General features: G+C 40.3%; 1 protein-coding gene across 1 annotated transcript; it reads left to right on the forward strand.

Moving 5' to 3' along the window:
• Positions 1 to 13,944: 13,944 nt before the first annotated feature.
• On the forward strand, positions 13,945 to 15,411 carry LOC122028587 (ribonucleoside-diphosphate reductase small chain-like). The gene has a single exon (XM_042587429.1). It carries the CDS (start codon positions 14,081 to 14,083, stop codon positions 15,128 to 15,130), a length of 1,050 nt encoding a protein of 349 aa, XP_042443363.1. The 5' UTR covers positions 13,945 to 14,080; the 3' UTR covers positions 15,131 to 15,411.
• The last annotated feature ends 3,298 nt before the right edge of the window (positions 15,412 to 18,709 follow it).

An 18,709-nucleotide genomic window follows, 5' to 3' on the forward strand; every position in this document is an offset into this window, starting at 1 on the left:
AATGTTCTCTAGTATTTAGGATGAAGGCTGGACACCCAAATACTTTAAAATATTTTATGTTAGGTTGTTTGTTATAAAATATTTCAAAGAAGGTTTTATTATGTCTTTTATTTAATGTTGTTCTATTTTGCACATAGCAGGCTGTGCTAACAGCTTCTGCCCAGAAATATTTAGGTAGGTTATATTCATTTAACATAGTTCTAGAGGCTTCTAGTAAGGTTCTATTTTTTCTTTCTACAATTCCATTTTGTTGGGGGGTTTTAGGACATGAAAATTCGTGATGGTAGCCATTTTCAAGACAGAATTTGTTAAAATTATGATTTTTAAATTCTCCCCCATTGTCACTTCTAATTCTTTTAATTTTAAGATCTTTTTCATTTTCAATTTGTTTGCAAAAGTTTGTAAAGATTTCAAAAGTTTCATCTTTATGTTTTAAGAATTTTACCCAAGTAAACCTAGAATAATCATCTATTATGATTAAACAGTATAAGTTTCCATTTATGAATTTGACTCCATGGGAGTCAAAAAGATCTAAGTGTAGAAGTTCTAATATTGAGTTGGTTTGTGGCTGATTCATTGGTTTGTGAGTGGATTTAGTTTGTTTACCTTGTTGACAAGCATTACATATGGTTGAATCTATGTTAGGTAATTTTGGTAAGCCTCTCACTAGTCCATTTAATTTGCTTATATTTCTAAAGTTGGTGTGAGACATTCTTCTATGCCATAACCATGTTTCTTCTTTTTGTGTTAAATAACACTTAATGGAAGAAGTGGTTAGGTTAATGGCATAGATGTTGTCTTTTCTAAAACCTTTTAGGCTTATGGTAGGATTATCTAGATGTTTGATTAAACATTCTAAGGATAAAAATTTAACCTTATACCTAGTATCACATAATTGACTTATACTCAGAATATTATATTTACAATTTTCAACAAGTAAAACATTTGTAATTATAAAGTCTATTTTTAATTCAATATTACCTATACCAATTACCTTGAGTTTGCCGTTGTTTCCAAAGGCAACTGTTCCTAAGCTTTTGTAAGTGAGTTGAGTGATCTTGGTGTGATCTCCAGTCATATGTTTGGAGCAACCACTGTCCAAAATCCACTTGGTTTCCTACAGTAAGTAGGATTTAAAGTTAGTCTATTTTTGAGTAGGCATTATTTAAGTTAAGTTTAAAATTAAAGTTTTAAAATTAATTTTTAAGTTTGAAATTAAAATTTTGAAATTAATTTTTAAGTTTGAAATTTTGAAATTAATTTTTAAGTTTAAAATTAAAATTTTGAAATTAATTTTTAAGTTTGAAATAAAATTTTGAAATTAATCTTTAAGTTTAAAATTAAAATTTTGAAGTTAATTTTGAAGTTTTTAAAATTAAAATTTTGAAATAATTTTTAAGTTTAAAATTAAAATTTTGAAATTAATTTTTAAGTTTAAAATTAAAATTTTGAAATTAATTTTTAAGTTTAAAATTAAAATTTTGAAATTAATTTTTAAGTTTGAAATTTTGAAATTAATTTTTAAGTTTAAAATTAAAATTTTGAAATTAATTTTTAAGTTTAAAATTAAAATTTTGAAATTAATTTTTAAGTTTAAAATTAAAAATTTGAAGTTAATTTTTAAGTTTTTAAAATTAAAATTTTGAAATTAATTAAAATTTTGAAGCCTTATTCATCTCACTCGATCTATATTATCAATCAGGGAATCCTATGATTTTGTGAGATGAAATTGAATTTTTAATTATGGAGTTTTGGTTTAACTTGTGTTAGATTCAGATTTAGCTTTGGTCTCCACAAATAGGCAATCTAAAGATAAACTTCTAAGCTTGGTGAGTCACATGGACGTCATTAGAAGTAACCAACCTTTCGAGGTTTTCCGAATAGTCCTATCCACGGAGCTGAGTACTAAATCTTGGTCTAACTGGTTAGGATTCATTTAAGGGTAGCTTCGGTCAGTTCCACTTGGCCAAATGCACCAGATCGAAACTATATCTTTCTAGACATGCGATGCCCAAGTTTCCCTAACGTACTATCATCCAAAAACTTCACTAGTACCATGATTCAAGTTAAACTTGGTCTCTAATCCTAATTACCCTGCCGGGTTAGTTTGTTTTAGGTTACCCTGTCGGGTAAGTTAGTTTTGGAGGTGCCAGCTATTCTGGAGCCTCCCCCTGAATTATTGGCCATTTAAATTTTGGTTTTAGGTTTGTCTCGATTCCTTTTATAGTTATGGTTAACTTGGTGATAATTTTGTTGATTTTTAAAGTGTTTAGATTTTGAATTTGATTTAGGTTTGTATTTTGGATTTTGGTTTGGTTTATTCGATTTTATATAATGTATTTTTTTCTTTAGGTATATAATATTGATTAAGTCCTATTTGCGTGGTTAAGCATGCTTTCGGAACCCAAGCTAGATTGGTTGATTTGTATTGGATTATTAATGATTTGAAGGTTTTATTTGAATTCGACTTATATCCTAGTCCGGTTTTATTATAGCATGCTTTTTGATTATTTAGGATTAAGTCTAGATTTTTTGATCTTGTTGTGAATTTTTCTAACATTTCTTTTAAATTGTTAATCTCATTTTTTAATGATAAATTCTCCTCCTCAAGTGTTAGATCTTGAGTTGGATTTGAATTTTTGATTTGTTCCTTGAGGTTTTGATTTTCCTCAAGAAGTGATTTGTTTTCATTTTCTATTTTAATTAATTTACTATTTAAACAGGAAATAATTCTAAAAAAAATTTTTGTTTAAATTAAAATATACCTCATTTGGGCCTTCGGAAACGAGTACGGACTCGTGGCTTGTTTCGGATTCAGACCCGTCTTCATCTTCTGACTCGTCTTCTGTTTCAGCTTCGTGGGCCATCAGTGCGAGGTGGCTCTGATGTTTCTGCTCTTCTTCCTCCGATTCGTCTGAGGAGTCGTCCCACGTTGCTTTGAGTGCCTTCTTTTTGGTTGGCTTTGGTTTGTCGAACTTCAGTTTTGGGCATTCGTTCTTGTAGTGTCCCTTTTTATTGCAGCCGAAGCAAGTCACGTTCCTTTGTTCTGAGGGAGAACTGATCTTTTGAAGGTCCTTTTTGTTGAAGCTCCTTTTTCTCTTGGTGAACATTTTTCTTACCAAGTTTACCAGGTGTTCTTCGTCTTCGGAGTCTTGGTCGGAATCTTCTTCAAATTCAGGCTTGCTTTTCTTTTCTTTGGAGGAACCTGCAAATAAAGCTATACCTTTCTCGGCTCCAGCATTAGTTTGTTCATGTAATTCTAATTCACAGAAAAGCTCGTCTAATTTTAACTTCGAAAGATTTTTAGAAATTTTGTAGGCATCTACGATTGATGCCCACAAACTATTACGTGGAAAAGCATTTAATGCGTACCTTATTAAGTCTCTATTTTCCATTTGGTGTCCTATCGCATGAAGCCCGTTGAGGATGTCCTTGATCCTCGCGTGGAGCTGATTCGCCGTTTCACCTTCCTGCATTTTTATATTAAGAATTTTATTCAAAAGCAGGTCTCGTTTTGTTACCTTGGCGTCGCTCGTTCCCTCGTGCAGCTCGATCAATTTGTCCCACAGCTCTTTAGCGTTTTTGTGTGGACCGACCCTGTTCAGTTCTTCTCTTGTTAATCCGCACTGTAGAGTGTTGATCGCTTTATTTTCTGTTGACGCCTTTTTCTTCAAATCTGCTGTCCAGTTTTCAGGATCCAGTATATTCCCGGAGTTGTCTGCTGGAATTTTATAGGGTCTCGTAACGCTCATCCACTGGTCGAAGTCTGTTTTGAGGTAGACCTCCATGCGCTTCTTCCAGTACAGAAAATCGTCCCCGTTGAAGAGTGGAGGTCGTACTGTGCTGAATCCTTCTGTCTGAGACATTTTAGTCCTGCACACAGAAGAAAGAAAAGAGAAAAAAATCCCAAGACTTGGTCTTGGATTAGTAGTGCGGAAGAAGAAAAATATAGAAGTATCTAAATTGGTGTTGCACCAATTTAGATTTAATTGCAACGGAAAAAAAATTCGTAAAACTGAAAACCGAAAAAAAATTAATTTTTCACCCCCTGTCTGATTGGTGGTTGCACCAAATCAGAGCGGTACCTGCTCTGATACCACTTGTAGGACCGTGATCGTTCGATAGAGGGGGGTGAATATCGATTCAAAAATTCGAGTGTAAAAGTACGCAGCGGAAAAGTAAATGAACACAGTTGATTTTACTTCGTTCGGAGCCTGTGACGACTCCTACTCGAAGGTCCGTGGTCCTTGACCACTTTCGTTGGGCAATCACTAGCAATTCGAATATGATTACAAAAAGCGTACAAGAAATGCTAATGAAACAAAGTAATACCGACAAGGAAATTAACCAAAGAAGAAGGAGCACTTTGTCGGAGCTTTGTTAGCGTCGTAGGAGCGTAGAGCAGCAGGACTAGCAGTCGAAGAGTTCTCAGTTGTGTTTGAAGCTCCACCCCTGGGGCTTCTTTTATATGCTGCTCCGGGCGCCTGGATCCCTTCCGGGCGCCCTGGTGCGACGTGGCAAGTCCAGTCAGGATGTTCCACGTAGTGAGGCGACGCAGAGGATAAAGGTGCCTCCGGGAGCCCGGACCACCTTTTTCCAGAGATTCCTTCTCCTGCAAAACAAGGTTAGTCCGAGGCAAAATATACCCTGCAACACAGATTGTTAGCACAATTTATAAAGTATGAATTAACAGAAAAAGTATGACTTAGATTCCGTCTTTCCGAGACCGGAATCTAGTCACGATCTCGACTTATATTTCCGAAATGGATCTAAGCCGGATCGACGTCTAATGTTCCCTTCCCGGGAATGCGTCCTCGCAGTCACTCCCCTTCAGTGACTTACCTCACTTACCTGCCAGACGTCCGGTCAGCCCTTCGACCTGTCTGGACTTCTCGCCAGCTATCCGGTCAGCCCATCGACTTAGCTGGACTTCTTTCCAAGCATCCGGTCAGCCCGTCGACCCGCTTGGATTTCTCGCCAGCTATCCGGTCAGCCCGTCGACCTAGTTGGGCTTCGTGCCAGACATCCGGTCAGCTCGTCGACCTGTCTGGACTTCTCCTGCACACTCGATCAAAGTGTCAGACAACAACAAAACTAACTTAACCCATTTGTCATTCATCAAAACCTAGGTTAGACCGTTAGTGCTACCCGCACCAACAGTCGTCTGGTCAGCAGTAGTAACCGATCGCTTACTAAGTACCTATAAAGATTGCCATCTATTTAGGGCACGCTGTCACCCGTGAATGTAAGCCAAGTCTTTTTATTTGCCCGACATGCAAAGGAACAAAGACTAAAACATATCTTAAAATAGACATGCAAGTACTTACAAACGCTTAAGAAATAACAATGACAAGAGCATGAAATGGGAACATAAAAAACTTAGGTAACTTGGTTACATGCCTAAGATAGTTTTTTACCCACACATGGCTCAAAATATAGGACCAGGTAAGCCAGGATCTATTACTTAAATTCTAGGATGACATCTTTAGGGAGCTTTTCCAAAAGCTTTTGCCAGTTCAGGAAGCACACCAAGGGTTTGAATGCAAAATAACCAGCCTCTTGAAGTTGTTTGGTAGATCCTTCGATCCCATAAAGGAATATCTTGTTAACATAGGGGTTGAGCTACAAATAAAAATCATGGGAGTGGAGGTATGCCACTCTCTTGGTTTCAAAGCGCACATCCTCCCCCGCCTTGTAGTCCACCAGCTTAGCCTTATATGCCACCAGTCAATATATGGTCTCCACTAACTCAGACTTAGAGGCTGTCAGTTCAGACCTTATAGCCTCCAACTCGGCTCCCAAGGATTCTAGTTTAGTTTTCTAAGGGGCCATGTTCTGCTGGTGGTCATATACCAGCAAAACCCTGGCTACCAACTTAGTATCTTTTGTGGCCAGCTTTGAGGCATAGACGGTTTCTAGCTCCTTTAGCTCGTTGGAGAGGCCCTGAGTTTCCATGATTTTTTTCATTTAAGTCAGCTTCCATTTGAACTCTCCTACTATTTTTCGATTGGAGCTTGGATTTGCTGGTCGTCATGGCGACTTCCAATTTTTGAGCCTTTGCCGCATCAATGCCAGCCAACGCTCGAGCCTCTTGGGTTTTTCTTTCTAGCTCACTCAGCAGATCAGCTTGTGTCCAAGCCTCTTGTGGTGCAGCCATGTTGAGGACCTGAGCGAGGGCTGAGGAGGACTCCAATTCTGCTATCTGCCCCCTTAATGCCTTGTTTGTATGCCCCAAACTCACCAAGACTTGGAATACATTCATCTCAACCTCCCAAAACTAAAGAAAAGCAATATTAGCAGTATTCCATTTAAAAGGATAGGTCAACCGAAACTTATCGCAGATAGATCCTAGGCAATCCCATTCACCAGTCCCATTGTTGTGTGGCATTCTTCTTGGGCCACCATGTCCTCCCAAGTCTCTGCCAGTAAGCCTTTCATTCATACCTTCCAACAGGTCGGTGGAGGATCTGAAGACAAAGCCACCCCCTAGATAGATGGCATGCTGAAGGTAGCAGAAAATTGCAAGCTACTCTTTGATTGGTGGGATGAACTATGCTAGGAGGAAGCCCTTGCAAGCAGGCCTGTCGGACTAGGGGATGACACTAAGAGAGTTGGGGCAATAGGAGATTCACCCAGCTGTGAAATCATTCCCTCTTAGACCGGGTTGTGAGAGGGCGTCCGGTCAGAAGATGGTTGCTTGACAGTGTTGGAGTGGTGTCTCTTACGCCTGACCCTCAGTCGCATTTCAGATTTAAGGGAAGGGACTTGCTCCAGTCCTGTGAGAGGGATAGGAGTGCCAGGAGGTATCCTTTCTCCCACACTCGAGACCGCCACAATACCGCCCTCTTGGTGGTTGGAAGCCTCTCTAGAGAGGCTGGCTAGTTGATCTTCCCATTCAGCCTAAAAGGCTTGGCCTCGTTGATCTATTTCAACTTCTTCCGATTGTAGAGACTCTAAGGTCAAAGCCTTGAACATGGTCTTCGCTGCACAAACTAGTAAGGACCTTAGTTAGCAATACTATAAAAACTAAGTTACCAGTTCTTACCAAAAGAGAAAGGGAGCGTCGCTCAGACTAGACTCAGTCTAAACATGTAGAGGAGGTCCTCATGCAATAGCTGAGGAATATTGAATTGTAGGTCCGCCAACTTCCTTGAAACAAAAACAAATTCAGGTTCATGGCGATGGTCTCCTAACTCGAGAGAGGGGGGGGGAAGGTTTGCTTGCCAACTGGTCGGCCAAGACACGGAGTCAGACACTTGGATAAAAAAGAAATAGAATTTTCATCCCTTATTAAATGAAGATATTTTCTTCAAGAAAATTGCATTGGAACGAGATTGAAACAAGAAAACCTCGGGCTCTAATTTTTTTTAGGATAATAAAAATAGTGGAAAGTACGAGGGGCTAAGGGAATATCATACAGGCGGAATAAGATCATCATTCCACACATGGATCAGAAGGCGTCAGGAGTAAGTTGTTGGAGCGGGATGCGGAAGAATTGACTTATTTTGGATAGAAAGGAGGGGATAAGGAATCGCAGACCAACTTGAAACTGATCTTTAAATAAGGTGACATAGCCTGGCGGAGGATAGTGAGGATGGTCTTGAGGGCTAGGAATAAGAATACACAGGTTTTTGGGGATCTCCAGAGTTAGACGGATTATTTTGAGTTCGTAGTTATCGAAATTAGAATGGGTGGATATATACAAAGGGGTAAGGGTTTCTTGGACCATGGATAAATGAAGGAGACATGATCCAAAAAAGCACATACTAGGGAGATGATGGGAAAGGAAGCGTAATTGATAGAAGTTGCCAGAATGAAAAATTGAAGAAGATAAGGCACGAATGGATTGCCTCCTGAAACACTTAGGGTTTTTTAACAAGAGCCCTAAGACATTTGTAAGGCCTAAGCCATCTGATCAAAATGACCTAATTTGTGGCAACCATCAGATCGAAGAGGGTGAATTGCCGTCGATTCGTATGAAAAGGCATGCGTCAGTTGTCACATCGAAGAAATGGGAGTTGGTGGGATATATGGCAGTTGCCCATGAAACATTATGATAGATAAGATGATCAAGTCATTTTGCTGATACACCCTCACATGTATCACTGACGTCTTACCTTGCATTTAAAGCGCTTGACAAGCATTTTTTTGAGGAGGATAATGTTAATGTTAACATTGAGTGACAATGGTTAGAGTCGCTAGCCGATCAGATGATTGGACGATAGAAGGACTTGAGTCTAGTCACTTGGTTATGAACCTCCTTCAACTAGACTTAAAGGGGAAGCTTAGGATACGACATGTTGTGAGTGACTCCAAAGATAATGTGGGGTCGTTAGTTAAGGTGATATGACAGTCAAGGTCAAAAGAAGTGGCAGTCAAAGTCAAGGTGTATGTATCCGAACGAACCACTTTCAACGGGGCTTAGCTCCTCACCTCTCATGGGCAAGGCTCCCAACATAAACCTGATCGACTCTAGTAATGGTCAGACCTATAGGGCTCAGCTCCCCACTTCTCATGGGTAAAACTCCCAGCATAAACCTGATCGGCTCTAGAGCTTGTCGAACCTATGGGGCTCAGCTTCCCACTTTTTATGGGCAAGACTTCCAATATTAGCCCGACCGGGTCTAGGGACGGTCGGACTTACGGGGCTTAGTTCCTCACCTCTCATGGGCAGGGCTCCCAACATTAGCTCGACCGACTTTAAGATCAGTCGAACCTATAGGGCTATGTTCCCCATTTCTCATGGATATGACTCCTAACATTAGCCTGACTGGCTTTAAACTCGGTCGGACCTACGGGGCTCAGTTTCCCACTTTACATGGGCATGACTCCCAACATTAACTCGACCCGCTTTAGAGTCGATTGGACCTACAGGGTTCAGCTCCTTAGTTCTCATGGGCATAACTCCCAACATTAGCCCAACCGGCTCTAGTGTCAGTTGGACCTTTGGGGCTTAGTTCCCCACTTCTCATGGGTATGAATCCGAATATTAGACCAACTTGCTCTAGGGTCGGTCACACATTTTGGGTTTAGCTCCCTACTTCTCATGGACATGACTCCCAACATTAGCCCGACCAACTCTAGAGCCGATGGAACCTACGAGGCTCGATTCCCCACTTCTCATGTGCATGACTCCCAACATTAACCTGATCTGTTCTAAGGCTGGTTGGACCTTTGGGGCTCAGCACTCTACTTTCCATGGGCATGCCTCCCAACATTAGCCCAACTGACTCTAGACCCAATCAGACCTACGAGACTCAATTTCCCGCTTCTCATGGGTATAACTCCTAACATTAGCTCGACCAACTCAAGAGCGGATTGGACCTACGGGGCTCAATTCCCTACTTCTTATCGGCATGACTCTCAACATAAACCCGACCAATCATAGAACCTGTCAGACTTTCGAGACATAGTTCCCCACTTCTCTTGGATATGACTCCCAACATAAACTCGACCGACCCTAGTACTGATCGGACATTCGGGGCTTAGTTCCACACATCTCATGGGTATGACTTCTAACATAAACCCAACCGGTCCTAGAGTCGGTCGGACCTTTGGGCTCAGTTCTCCACTTCTCATGGGCACGACTTCTAACATAAATCTGACCGACCCTATAGCCAGTAGGACCTTCGGGACTAAGTTTCCTACTTCTCATGGTCAGGGCTCCCAGTATACATCGGATTTGCCCTATAGCCGGTCGGACCTCAAGGGCTCCGCTCCCCACTTCTTGGGCATGACTCCCAGCATACATCCGGTCGACCCCATAGCCGATCGGACATCTAGGGCTCAGCTCCCCACTTCTCATGGGCATGACTCCCAGCATACATTCGGTTGACTCCATAGCTGGTTGGACCTCCGGGGGTTAGCTCCCCACCTCACAGGGCATGACTCCCCACCTAAATCCGGTCAGCTCCAAGCCGATCGGACACCCTCTAGGAGAGCATTGTTAGAGAATCGCGAAATCCTGTTAGAGAATAACGACTACACATTAGGGAATATTCCGCCACTCTAACATATATATGCAATGGAACCTTTTTCTGTTTAGAAGACGGTTGTTGTACATCCTCCACCACCCAACATATTCTAACATCAGATATTCTCTGATGCCTTATTATTATGGAGGTTATGAGAGACCATGTAAAAAGGATCATCTTCGTTGTCTAGGTACGAACACACATTCACATGCATCCACATTATTATTTTTTTGTTCATCTTATTTTCCATTTCGCTCAACTACCGTTTTAACTTGAGCGTCGGAGTGCCTGTGCTAGGGGTCCGTCTCTATTTGTCACTCTAACGTTCCTGTTGGCTTTGTCTGTTGTGTTTGTTGGTCCGCAGCTCCTAGCTCCAAGTTCATAGCTCCCAATTTGAAGTCTTTACTCTATCAACATTCTTGTCATCTCACCGGCCACTCATCTATTTAGCTTCCGGGTGAGATCACTGAACTATGATGAAAGATCAAACAAAGGCACTATATTCGAACAATTGATTGACCTTTGCTTTCACTCACAGTTACTTGCATCTGCTTCGTTTGGATCGTGGTTATCTGATGCCAGTTTGGTACTTAGTATCAGCTGATGAATGCAAAAAATGTCTCCAAGATCTAAATGATTTCGTAAATGCATCAGTTGTATGAAAAAATATAACAAATCACTAGATTGTTATGAAATTTGCATTGGTGTCTGGTACAGATGGTAATATGAAATAAGTACTTTTCTTGATAGGGAAGCTTCTTGTTCTCGGATTCTCTTCTTTCTATTCCAGCAGGAGTTCCACGTACACTGATGACAAACATGCAGAGGTTTCTGTTCTCTTAATTTTCGAGTGAAGGTGACCGCTGCATCACAGATTACAAACAAAAAAAAAATCAAGAATAAATATCAAGACGAGTCAACTAGCTGGGAACTCCATTTTTTGCACTAATAGTTTCAATTTATTTTTCGCTTTTGAGCTCAAGTGGCTTAGAATGTTGTTAAATGGTGAAGTAAAATTGCAAGGACAATGACTTGGATAGTTAACTTTAGAGACGTTCACTTCACGATTATGATCCATGGACTAGCAAGAACCTGAACCTGAGATTCTAATTAGGCTCCTTTATGCTTGGAATGGCTGATGACAACTTTGGCAAGTGATCTCCATGCAAGTAGAGCTGACCCTTCTGGTTGCTATCTCCTTCAATCTCTCTGCTTTCTCCACCTCTTCTCTTGCTCGCTCCCATACTAGCTTGGCTCGTGCAAACTCTTTCTTTGCAGACTCCAGTTCCCTCCTTGTCAGCTCCCTTGTTCTTTCGATATAAGCCTGTTCAACAGCCGCAAGTCGGATCTGCTCAGCAGTATGTTGCCTTAATACTTGCAGTTTTCTTGCATAGCTGTCGGTTTCCTCTTTAGCAGATGGCCATGGTGTCCCAACACTCATCGACAGATTAAGGTCAGGCAGAGGATGGGCAGTAGGATCACATCCCGCCATGGACTTCGGCGCTTCAGATGGAAGAGAAGTCGAGGACTGGACTAATAGTTGCAGTTCTCTTGGACGATTCTTTTCCATGGAAACCAAGAAAGGCAATTCAAGAGTGTTCTTGATTATGTTTAGTAACTAGTCTAACTCTTTATATACTAACTTCCTTCTGCCCAACTTTTGTCAGCACCCTCCAGGACCGTCAAGAAGTAACTTTGGAAATTTCATAAAATTTGGTGTATTTTTGTCAGTTTTTTTTCCTGCATTCTCCAGACACTTGAATTTTGACTATATCTCAAGATATTGCTTTAACGAAGTGGATTCAAGTTGAATTGGAAGTAGATTAGGCATGTATATTTCCCTGGTAAACAGTCATTTGGGAATTTTATCGTAGGTTATTATATACTTATAGCCATCTTTAAACCAGATTAAGACAGATCTAATTACCTAAGCAGCCTGTTCTTTCTGCATTTGCTCATGCTTTTGGCGCTTATCGGTTGACAGTGGGAGATGCCGCAATAATTGAACAGAGCACGTTCTTAGGTGGGGCAAAGTTATGTGGAAATTTTTGGTAGGTATAGGTTTGTCTAACGTCTCACTATGATTTCGTTGAATACTCGATCCTTTTCATTAGTTCAATGGAGTTGGGTTTTCACATTGATCTGTACTTGGTCTTTAGTATTTGGCTCCCTTTATCTTATTCTGAGACGACAGTCATTTTCAGCTCACGTTATCATAGTTTAAGCTTGCAAAATCAGAGGTAAAGTTTTTTATGATAAATTATTTCCTTTTCCAGTCTTACTTGAATATTTAGATTTCTTTTCTACTGATGTCTGTGCTCTTTCTCGTCGGTATAGATTCCATCTAGGACATGGGTAGCCAAATTGTGATCAGTGACCACGTCTTTCATGTACAGAGAGGCAAGTGGGAAATGTGTTTCCCACCCATTAAGACAAGGAATTTGTACCTTTGTCTTGGGGTTAGAATCATTTCTAATTGTTGTACCTGCTGCTCTCGTTCTGAGTGACCCTTCGTTTTGTAGTAAATGGAGCAAGTGAAAGATTTCACCTTGACATTAGAGCATCCATAATGAGGATATTCATAAAGGGTATTTATCTAAATATCTCTAAAACCCAAATCTCTGCCACGGGAAAGAGGTAGAGATAGGGATATTAGAAATCATCGGGGAAGAGGGTGAGAAAACAGGGACATAGAGCGTGCAGGGGAGGCAACTCAACGCACCTGCACATATCTCAGCCTTTTGGCTGATGCTGTTGGCCACACCACAAAGAGCCTGAGTAATGAAGATGCCTGCTTTCTTGTCAATGGTTCACGCATTGATCATGGCTTTGCTTCTCACCAGCATTTACAAACACACTACTACTCTCGGTCCCCTCCCTATCGATTTACACTTCCATTGGCACATCAAGTGTGGTCCTCAGCCTTCGTGCTCTTGTGACGTTTTGATATTGTCGATGATTCCGGAGCTTGAGGTGCAATGGCAGCCACGGATTTTCAACTTTGCTCATATCTTTTTCGTGGTGCCAATGGTGGTTCCACTGGTCTCATCATGATAGCAACTGATTTCTGGAGTAGATGTGGAGTATAGGAGGTTGGACTGTGGCATTCCCTATGTTGGATCAAATCTCATATCGAAGACGAGATTTATCTGTATTCAAACAGAGTATTCGTTTCCAGACTAATTTGTTTCTTCCTCATGAGCAGTTTTTTTCGACATCTTAATCTCCTGTGGACAGGCACAGCTTTTACTCAATAAAGTAATCGATTGCCTGATGGTTTCAAGGCACATATAGATTGTTTGAATTTACGAGGGAGAGGAATTGTATGTTTGGCAGGTCTTTATCATGGGGGAACTTGGGAACGGCAAAGGAATACGTAGGAGCGAAAAGAATATACTTTTTTGATCCTTATTTATCAAGAAAAAAAAATACCAATTAAACAAAATCAGGTATTTAAGTTTTTTTTTTTTCAAAAAAAAAAACAGAATCATTTTAGCCAGTCAAGCGCTGTCCTAAAATGGCCAATATATTTAAAATAAATAAATTCACCTAAAATTTGAATGGTTATTTGTTTTAATAAATTAATATTTCTAGTTGTTGAATTTAACTTTGGTTAAAAGAGAAGTCACATGAGTATTTTTTTTTAAAAAAAATATTCGGAGTGATTTTTATATATAGAATTACCGATGGCACGATCCGACTGAATCCTTCCCTCCATATCTAGTCCCGGCCCATATCTCCAATCGAAAGTAATATGGGCCGGATAGATATTTTGTTCACGTCCCTTTCGAAAACCAAACACAGGGAGGACACAGGGTGGATGTTAACTTATCGTCACCCATTAACACACCCGGTACACCTCACCTTAATTAAATGGCCGGTGAACAACTGGCCAATATGAGCGAAGGTAAAAAGGCGATAGAGTGCGAAGTATAATCCTTAAATTTCGGTACTCTCGATGATGGCGCCCAAACTCGTGAAAACCCTCACTGCTCCCGCCGTTCGACAAAATCTCTCCTAAATTTAAACCCCCGCCGCCACAACTTCCCTGCACTCGCAGTCCCTTCTCCGCACAAACCGGCCCATTTCTTCTCTGCCTCTCTACCATGCCGGCAATAACCCCACCTGTCGCCGCCGCCGCCGCCTCCTCTCCTGGCGGAGGAGCAATCGAAGCGGAATACGAGCCGTTGCTAGCGGAGAATCCCGACCGCTTCTGCATGTTCCCCATCACCTATCCCTCCATCTGGGAGTTCTACAAGAAGGCGGTGGCCTCCTTCTGGACGGCGGAGGAGGTGGACCTCTCGCTCGATCTCCCACACTGGCAGCACCGCCTCTCCGACGACGAGCGTCACTTCATCTCTCATGTCCTCGCCTTCTTCGCCGCCTCGGATGGCATTGTCCTCGAGAACCTCGCCGCCCGGTTCATGCGCGACGTCCAACTCCCTGAGGCTCGCGCATTCTACGGCTTCCAGATCGCCATCGAGAACATCCACTCCGAGATGTACTCCCTCCTCCTCGACACCTACATCAAAGACCACGAGGAGAAGTCGCGCCTTTTCCACGCCATCGACACGGTGCCCGCCGTCACCCGCAAAGCGGAATGGGCTCTTCGCTGGATCGACTTCTCTGGCTCATTTGCCGAGCGCCTCGTGGCATTCGCTTGCGTCGAGGGCATCTTTTTCTCCGGTTCCTTCTGCGCCATCTTCTGGCTCAAGAAGCGTGGGCTCATGCCCGGTCTCACTTTCTCAAACGAGCTCATCTCCCGCGACGAGGGGCTCCACTGTGATTTCGCCTGCCTCCTTTACGGTCTCCTCCGTAGCAAACTCTCTGAGGACAGGGTCCGCGCCATCATTGCCGACGCTGTGGACATCGAACGTGAGTTCGTCTGCAGTGCTCTGCCCGTGGCCCTCGTCGGTATGAACGGCGACCTCATGAGCCAGTACATTGAATTCGTGGCAGACCATTTGCTTGTGGCTCTGGGCTACAGCAAGATGTACGGCGTGGCCAACCCCTTTGATTGGATGGAGATTATCTCGCTTCAAGGGAAAACCAATTTCTTCGAGAAGAGGGTGGGCGAGTACCAGAAGGCTTCGGTGATGTCGAGCTTGAACGGCAATGGAGCCATCCATGAGTTCAAGCTGGACGAAGATTTCTAAAGGCTCCCGTCTCTGCGCGAATAAGTTTAAGCTTTATATAATTTGGTATTTGTTGTCGTTGATATAGAGAATGAAATCCTCCATATTAAAGAAAACATTGGGAACTGCTTGTCTCCGGGATTGGAATGTGTTGTTTTTTTCTCGAATGTGAAGTGCTCGAGGAAATGCCTAGCTCTGGTTCTGCTTATCAACTAGTAGTAAGTTACATGTTTGAAGAAATGCTTCAAAGATGTTTGCTCTATTTGTTTGCGCAGCAATTTATATATATCCTACTTATACAATTTGTTGGTACATGTTCTATTTTGTGAATTCATCTTCTAAATCTTCATAGCGCAGCACATTTAATTTGTTGAAATGTATATCATATTTTTGGTGAATTTGTTTGTCTATCAAGGAAATATAGACTATCAGTTATGAAAAAAAAATATCTATTTCTTTTGTATCTTGCTTTGCCTTTATTCTTTTAGACACAAGAACACTAATTGTGATATATTGAAATGATTTATTTTGATGAAAGAATTTAGTTGTAGGTATCTATAGAATTCATTTTGGCATTCTGTGTTTACTTGGTAAATGCTTAATGCTCCAGTTCTTTTAGTTGCTTAACTTCCCGAAGCTCTATGATCTATGAACATTACTCGTGGCTTATAGGTGAAGAATAGGATTAGTCTTGGCATCCTATATTGCATTTACAATCAGCTAATAATTAATTGTTATGTTTTCCTTATCAATCTCAACTATTTGGACCTTTAATATTAGATTTATGCTAAATAGTTAAAGACTTTTTTTTGACATCATAGTTAATTTTAAGTTCTCTTGAATTAACATAGCTTTTTGAAAACAATTTTAAAATATATATATATATATATATATAATTTAAATAATTTGATAAATTTAAATTAAAAGTTCGATAACATATAAATGGATTAAGCTTTGATTAAATTCAAACAAAAGCTCATGTTAAAAAGAAAAATAAGTAAAATTTGAAAATTTATTTTACTAGCTTGGTTAATGATAATGTCGATGTATAGCCCATAACAAGTTAGTAGGATACACTAGTGTCACTCAATATTGAGCTAGTTACGTCATCATGTTCAAATCGATGGCATGATTACATAAGACTAAGAATTGAGTTCCTGAACACTTGATCGCCTAGGTGGGTTGTACTCTCGAGCACTTGAACGTTCGAATGAATTACACTCTCGAATGCCCAAATGGAATATGCTCTTGAGCACCTGAGCGTTCGAGTGGATTACATTCTCGAGCGCTCAAACAGGTGTGCTCTTGAGTGCCTGAGTGGTTTGAGCACCCGAGTGATTTGAGCTCCCAAGGCCTAAGCCTGAACAAAATCCGAGCACGAATACATAAAGGTCTTTTCATGGTTATGCTATAGTTGCGATTATCACGAACAATTGCATCTGTTATAATGTAACAATTTACCAAAGGGCACACTTAGATTTACGAATTGACCAAAAAACGCATTATATATACTTTGATATTTATCAAAGGGCACACTCAATTTACTATTCTTCCTATTATACCCCTCAATCATTTCTCTCTTCTCTTTTTTTCTCCTATACATGTAATTTCTCTTCTCTTTCCTCTCTTATATGCAACATCTCTTCTATTTTCTCTCTTTTCTTCTCTTTCTTCTCTCTTTTGGATGCATGCATGCATATGATTTCATATTAGACTCATGGGGATTAGGATTTAGCTAATTCTTTCAATAAAATTTTAACACCTTTGGAGAATCCGAAATATGCAATGGACGGTACCGTTGGACTCCTTTCAGCCTAAAAAATTAACAGAAAGTGAAGTGAGTTCAATCAGACCCGTCTATGTCCATCAGTGGATTTTGGTAAAACTTACTAATCAACTTAGATGCATCAGATTATAACCATTTTAGGTACAATAGATTTTTTGGATTGTAAGGAGTTCAATGGTGTCATCCATTGCATATTTAAGCTTTTCTAGAAGTGTTAAAATTTTATCAGAAAAATTAGCTAAGTAAAACTCATTCATGTCAAGCTCACGTTGGGTTTGATATTTTTCCATATCAGGCATAATGTGAGCATGATATTTTTCATATCAGGCCCAATGTGACCCTGATATTTTTTTATATTAGGCTCAACATGGGCCTGATTTAGTTGATATTTTCGATAACATTTTAACACCTCTAGAGAAGTCAAAATAAGCAATGGACGACACCATCTGATTCCTTGCAACCTTAGAAATCTACAAGACATGAAATGAGTCCAATCAAACCTATCTAGATCTATTAGTGGATTTTGGTCAAAACTCACCTATCGATCTATAGACCTCAGATTGTAACCATTTTAGATCTTGTAGATTTTTGAGGTTGCAAGGAATCCAACAATGCTGCCCATCGAATATTTTGGCTTCTTCGGAGGTATTAAAATATTATTGGAAAAATTAGCTAAAGTAAAACTCATTTATATCAAGCCCACATTGGGCATGGTGTTTTTCCATATCAGGCCCAACGTGGGCCTAATATGATTCATATCAGGCCCACGGGGTTAATGTTTAATTGATTTTTTTTATAACATTTTAATACCTCCGGAGAAGCTAAAATATGCAATGAATTGCACCATTGGATTCCTTGCAACCTCATAAATCCATAAGACCTAAAATAGGTCTAATTGGACATGTCTAGATCATTCAGTGAGTTTTGGTCAAAATCCACTAATCGACCTAGAGACCTCATATTGTAATCATTTTAGGTCCTATGGATTTTTTAAGGTTACAATGAGTCCAATAGTGTCGTCCATTGCATATCTCGACTTTTCTAAAGGTATTAAAATGTTATAAGAAAAATCAACTAAAGTAAAACTCACTTATATCGAGCCCACATTGGGCCTAATATTTTTCTATATCAGGCCAATGTGAGCTTGATATTTTTCGTATAAGGCCCACGAGGGTTAAAATTTTGTTACTTTTTCTAATAACATTTTAACACTTCCGGAGAAGCTAAAATATGTAATGGACGACACTGTTGAACTCCCTACAACCTCAAAAATCCGCAAAACCTAAAATGGATCCAATCAAACCTGTCTAGATCTATCAGTGTATTTTGATCAAAACTCACTAATCGACCTAGAAACCTCATATTGCAATCATTTTAGGTTCTTTGTTGAGGTTGCAAGGAGTCCAACGGTGTCGTCCATTGCATACTTTGGCTTCTTTGGAGATATTATAATGTTATTAAAGAAAATCAACTAAAGTAAAACTCATGCATATCAGGCGCAACGTGAGCCTGCTATTTTTCATATCAAGCCCATAATGGTTAAGGTTTAGTTGGTTTTTCTGATAACATTTTAACACCTCTTGAGAAGCCGAAATACACAATGAACAACACCGTTGGACTCCTTGTAACCTTAGAAATCCATAGTACATGAAATGAGTACAATTAGATTTGTCTAGGTCCATTAATTGATTTTTGTCAAAACCCACTGATTGACCTAGAGACCTCATATTGCAACCATTTTATGTTCTGTGGATTTTTGAGATTGCAAGGAGTCTAACGGTGTCGTCTATTGTATATTTTGACTTCTTCGAAGG

The sequence above is a fragment of the Zingiber officinale genome, chromosome 10B (genome assembly GCF_018446385.1).
Source record: "Zingiber officinale cultivar Zhangliang chromosome 10B, Zo_v1.1, whole genome shotgun sequence".
Taxonomy (NCBI): Eukaryota; Viridiplantae; Streptophyta; class Magnoliopsida; order Zingiberales; family Zingiberaceae; genus Zingiber; species Zingiber officinale.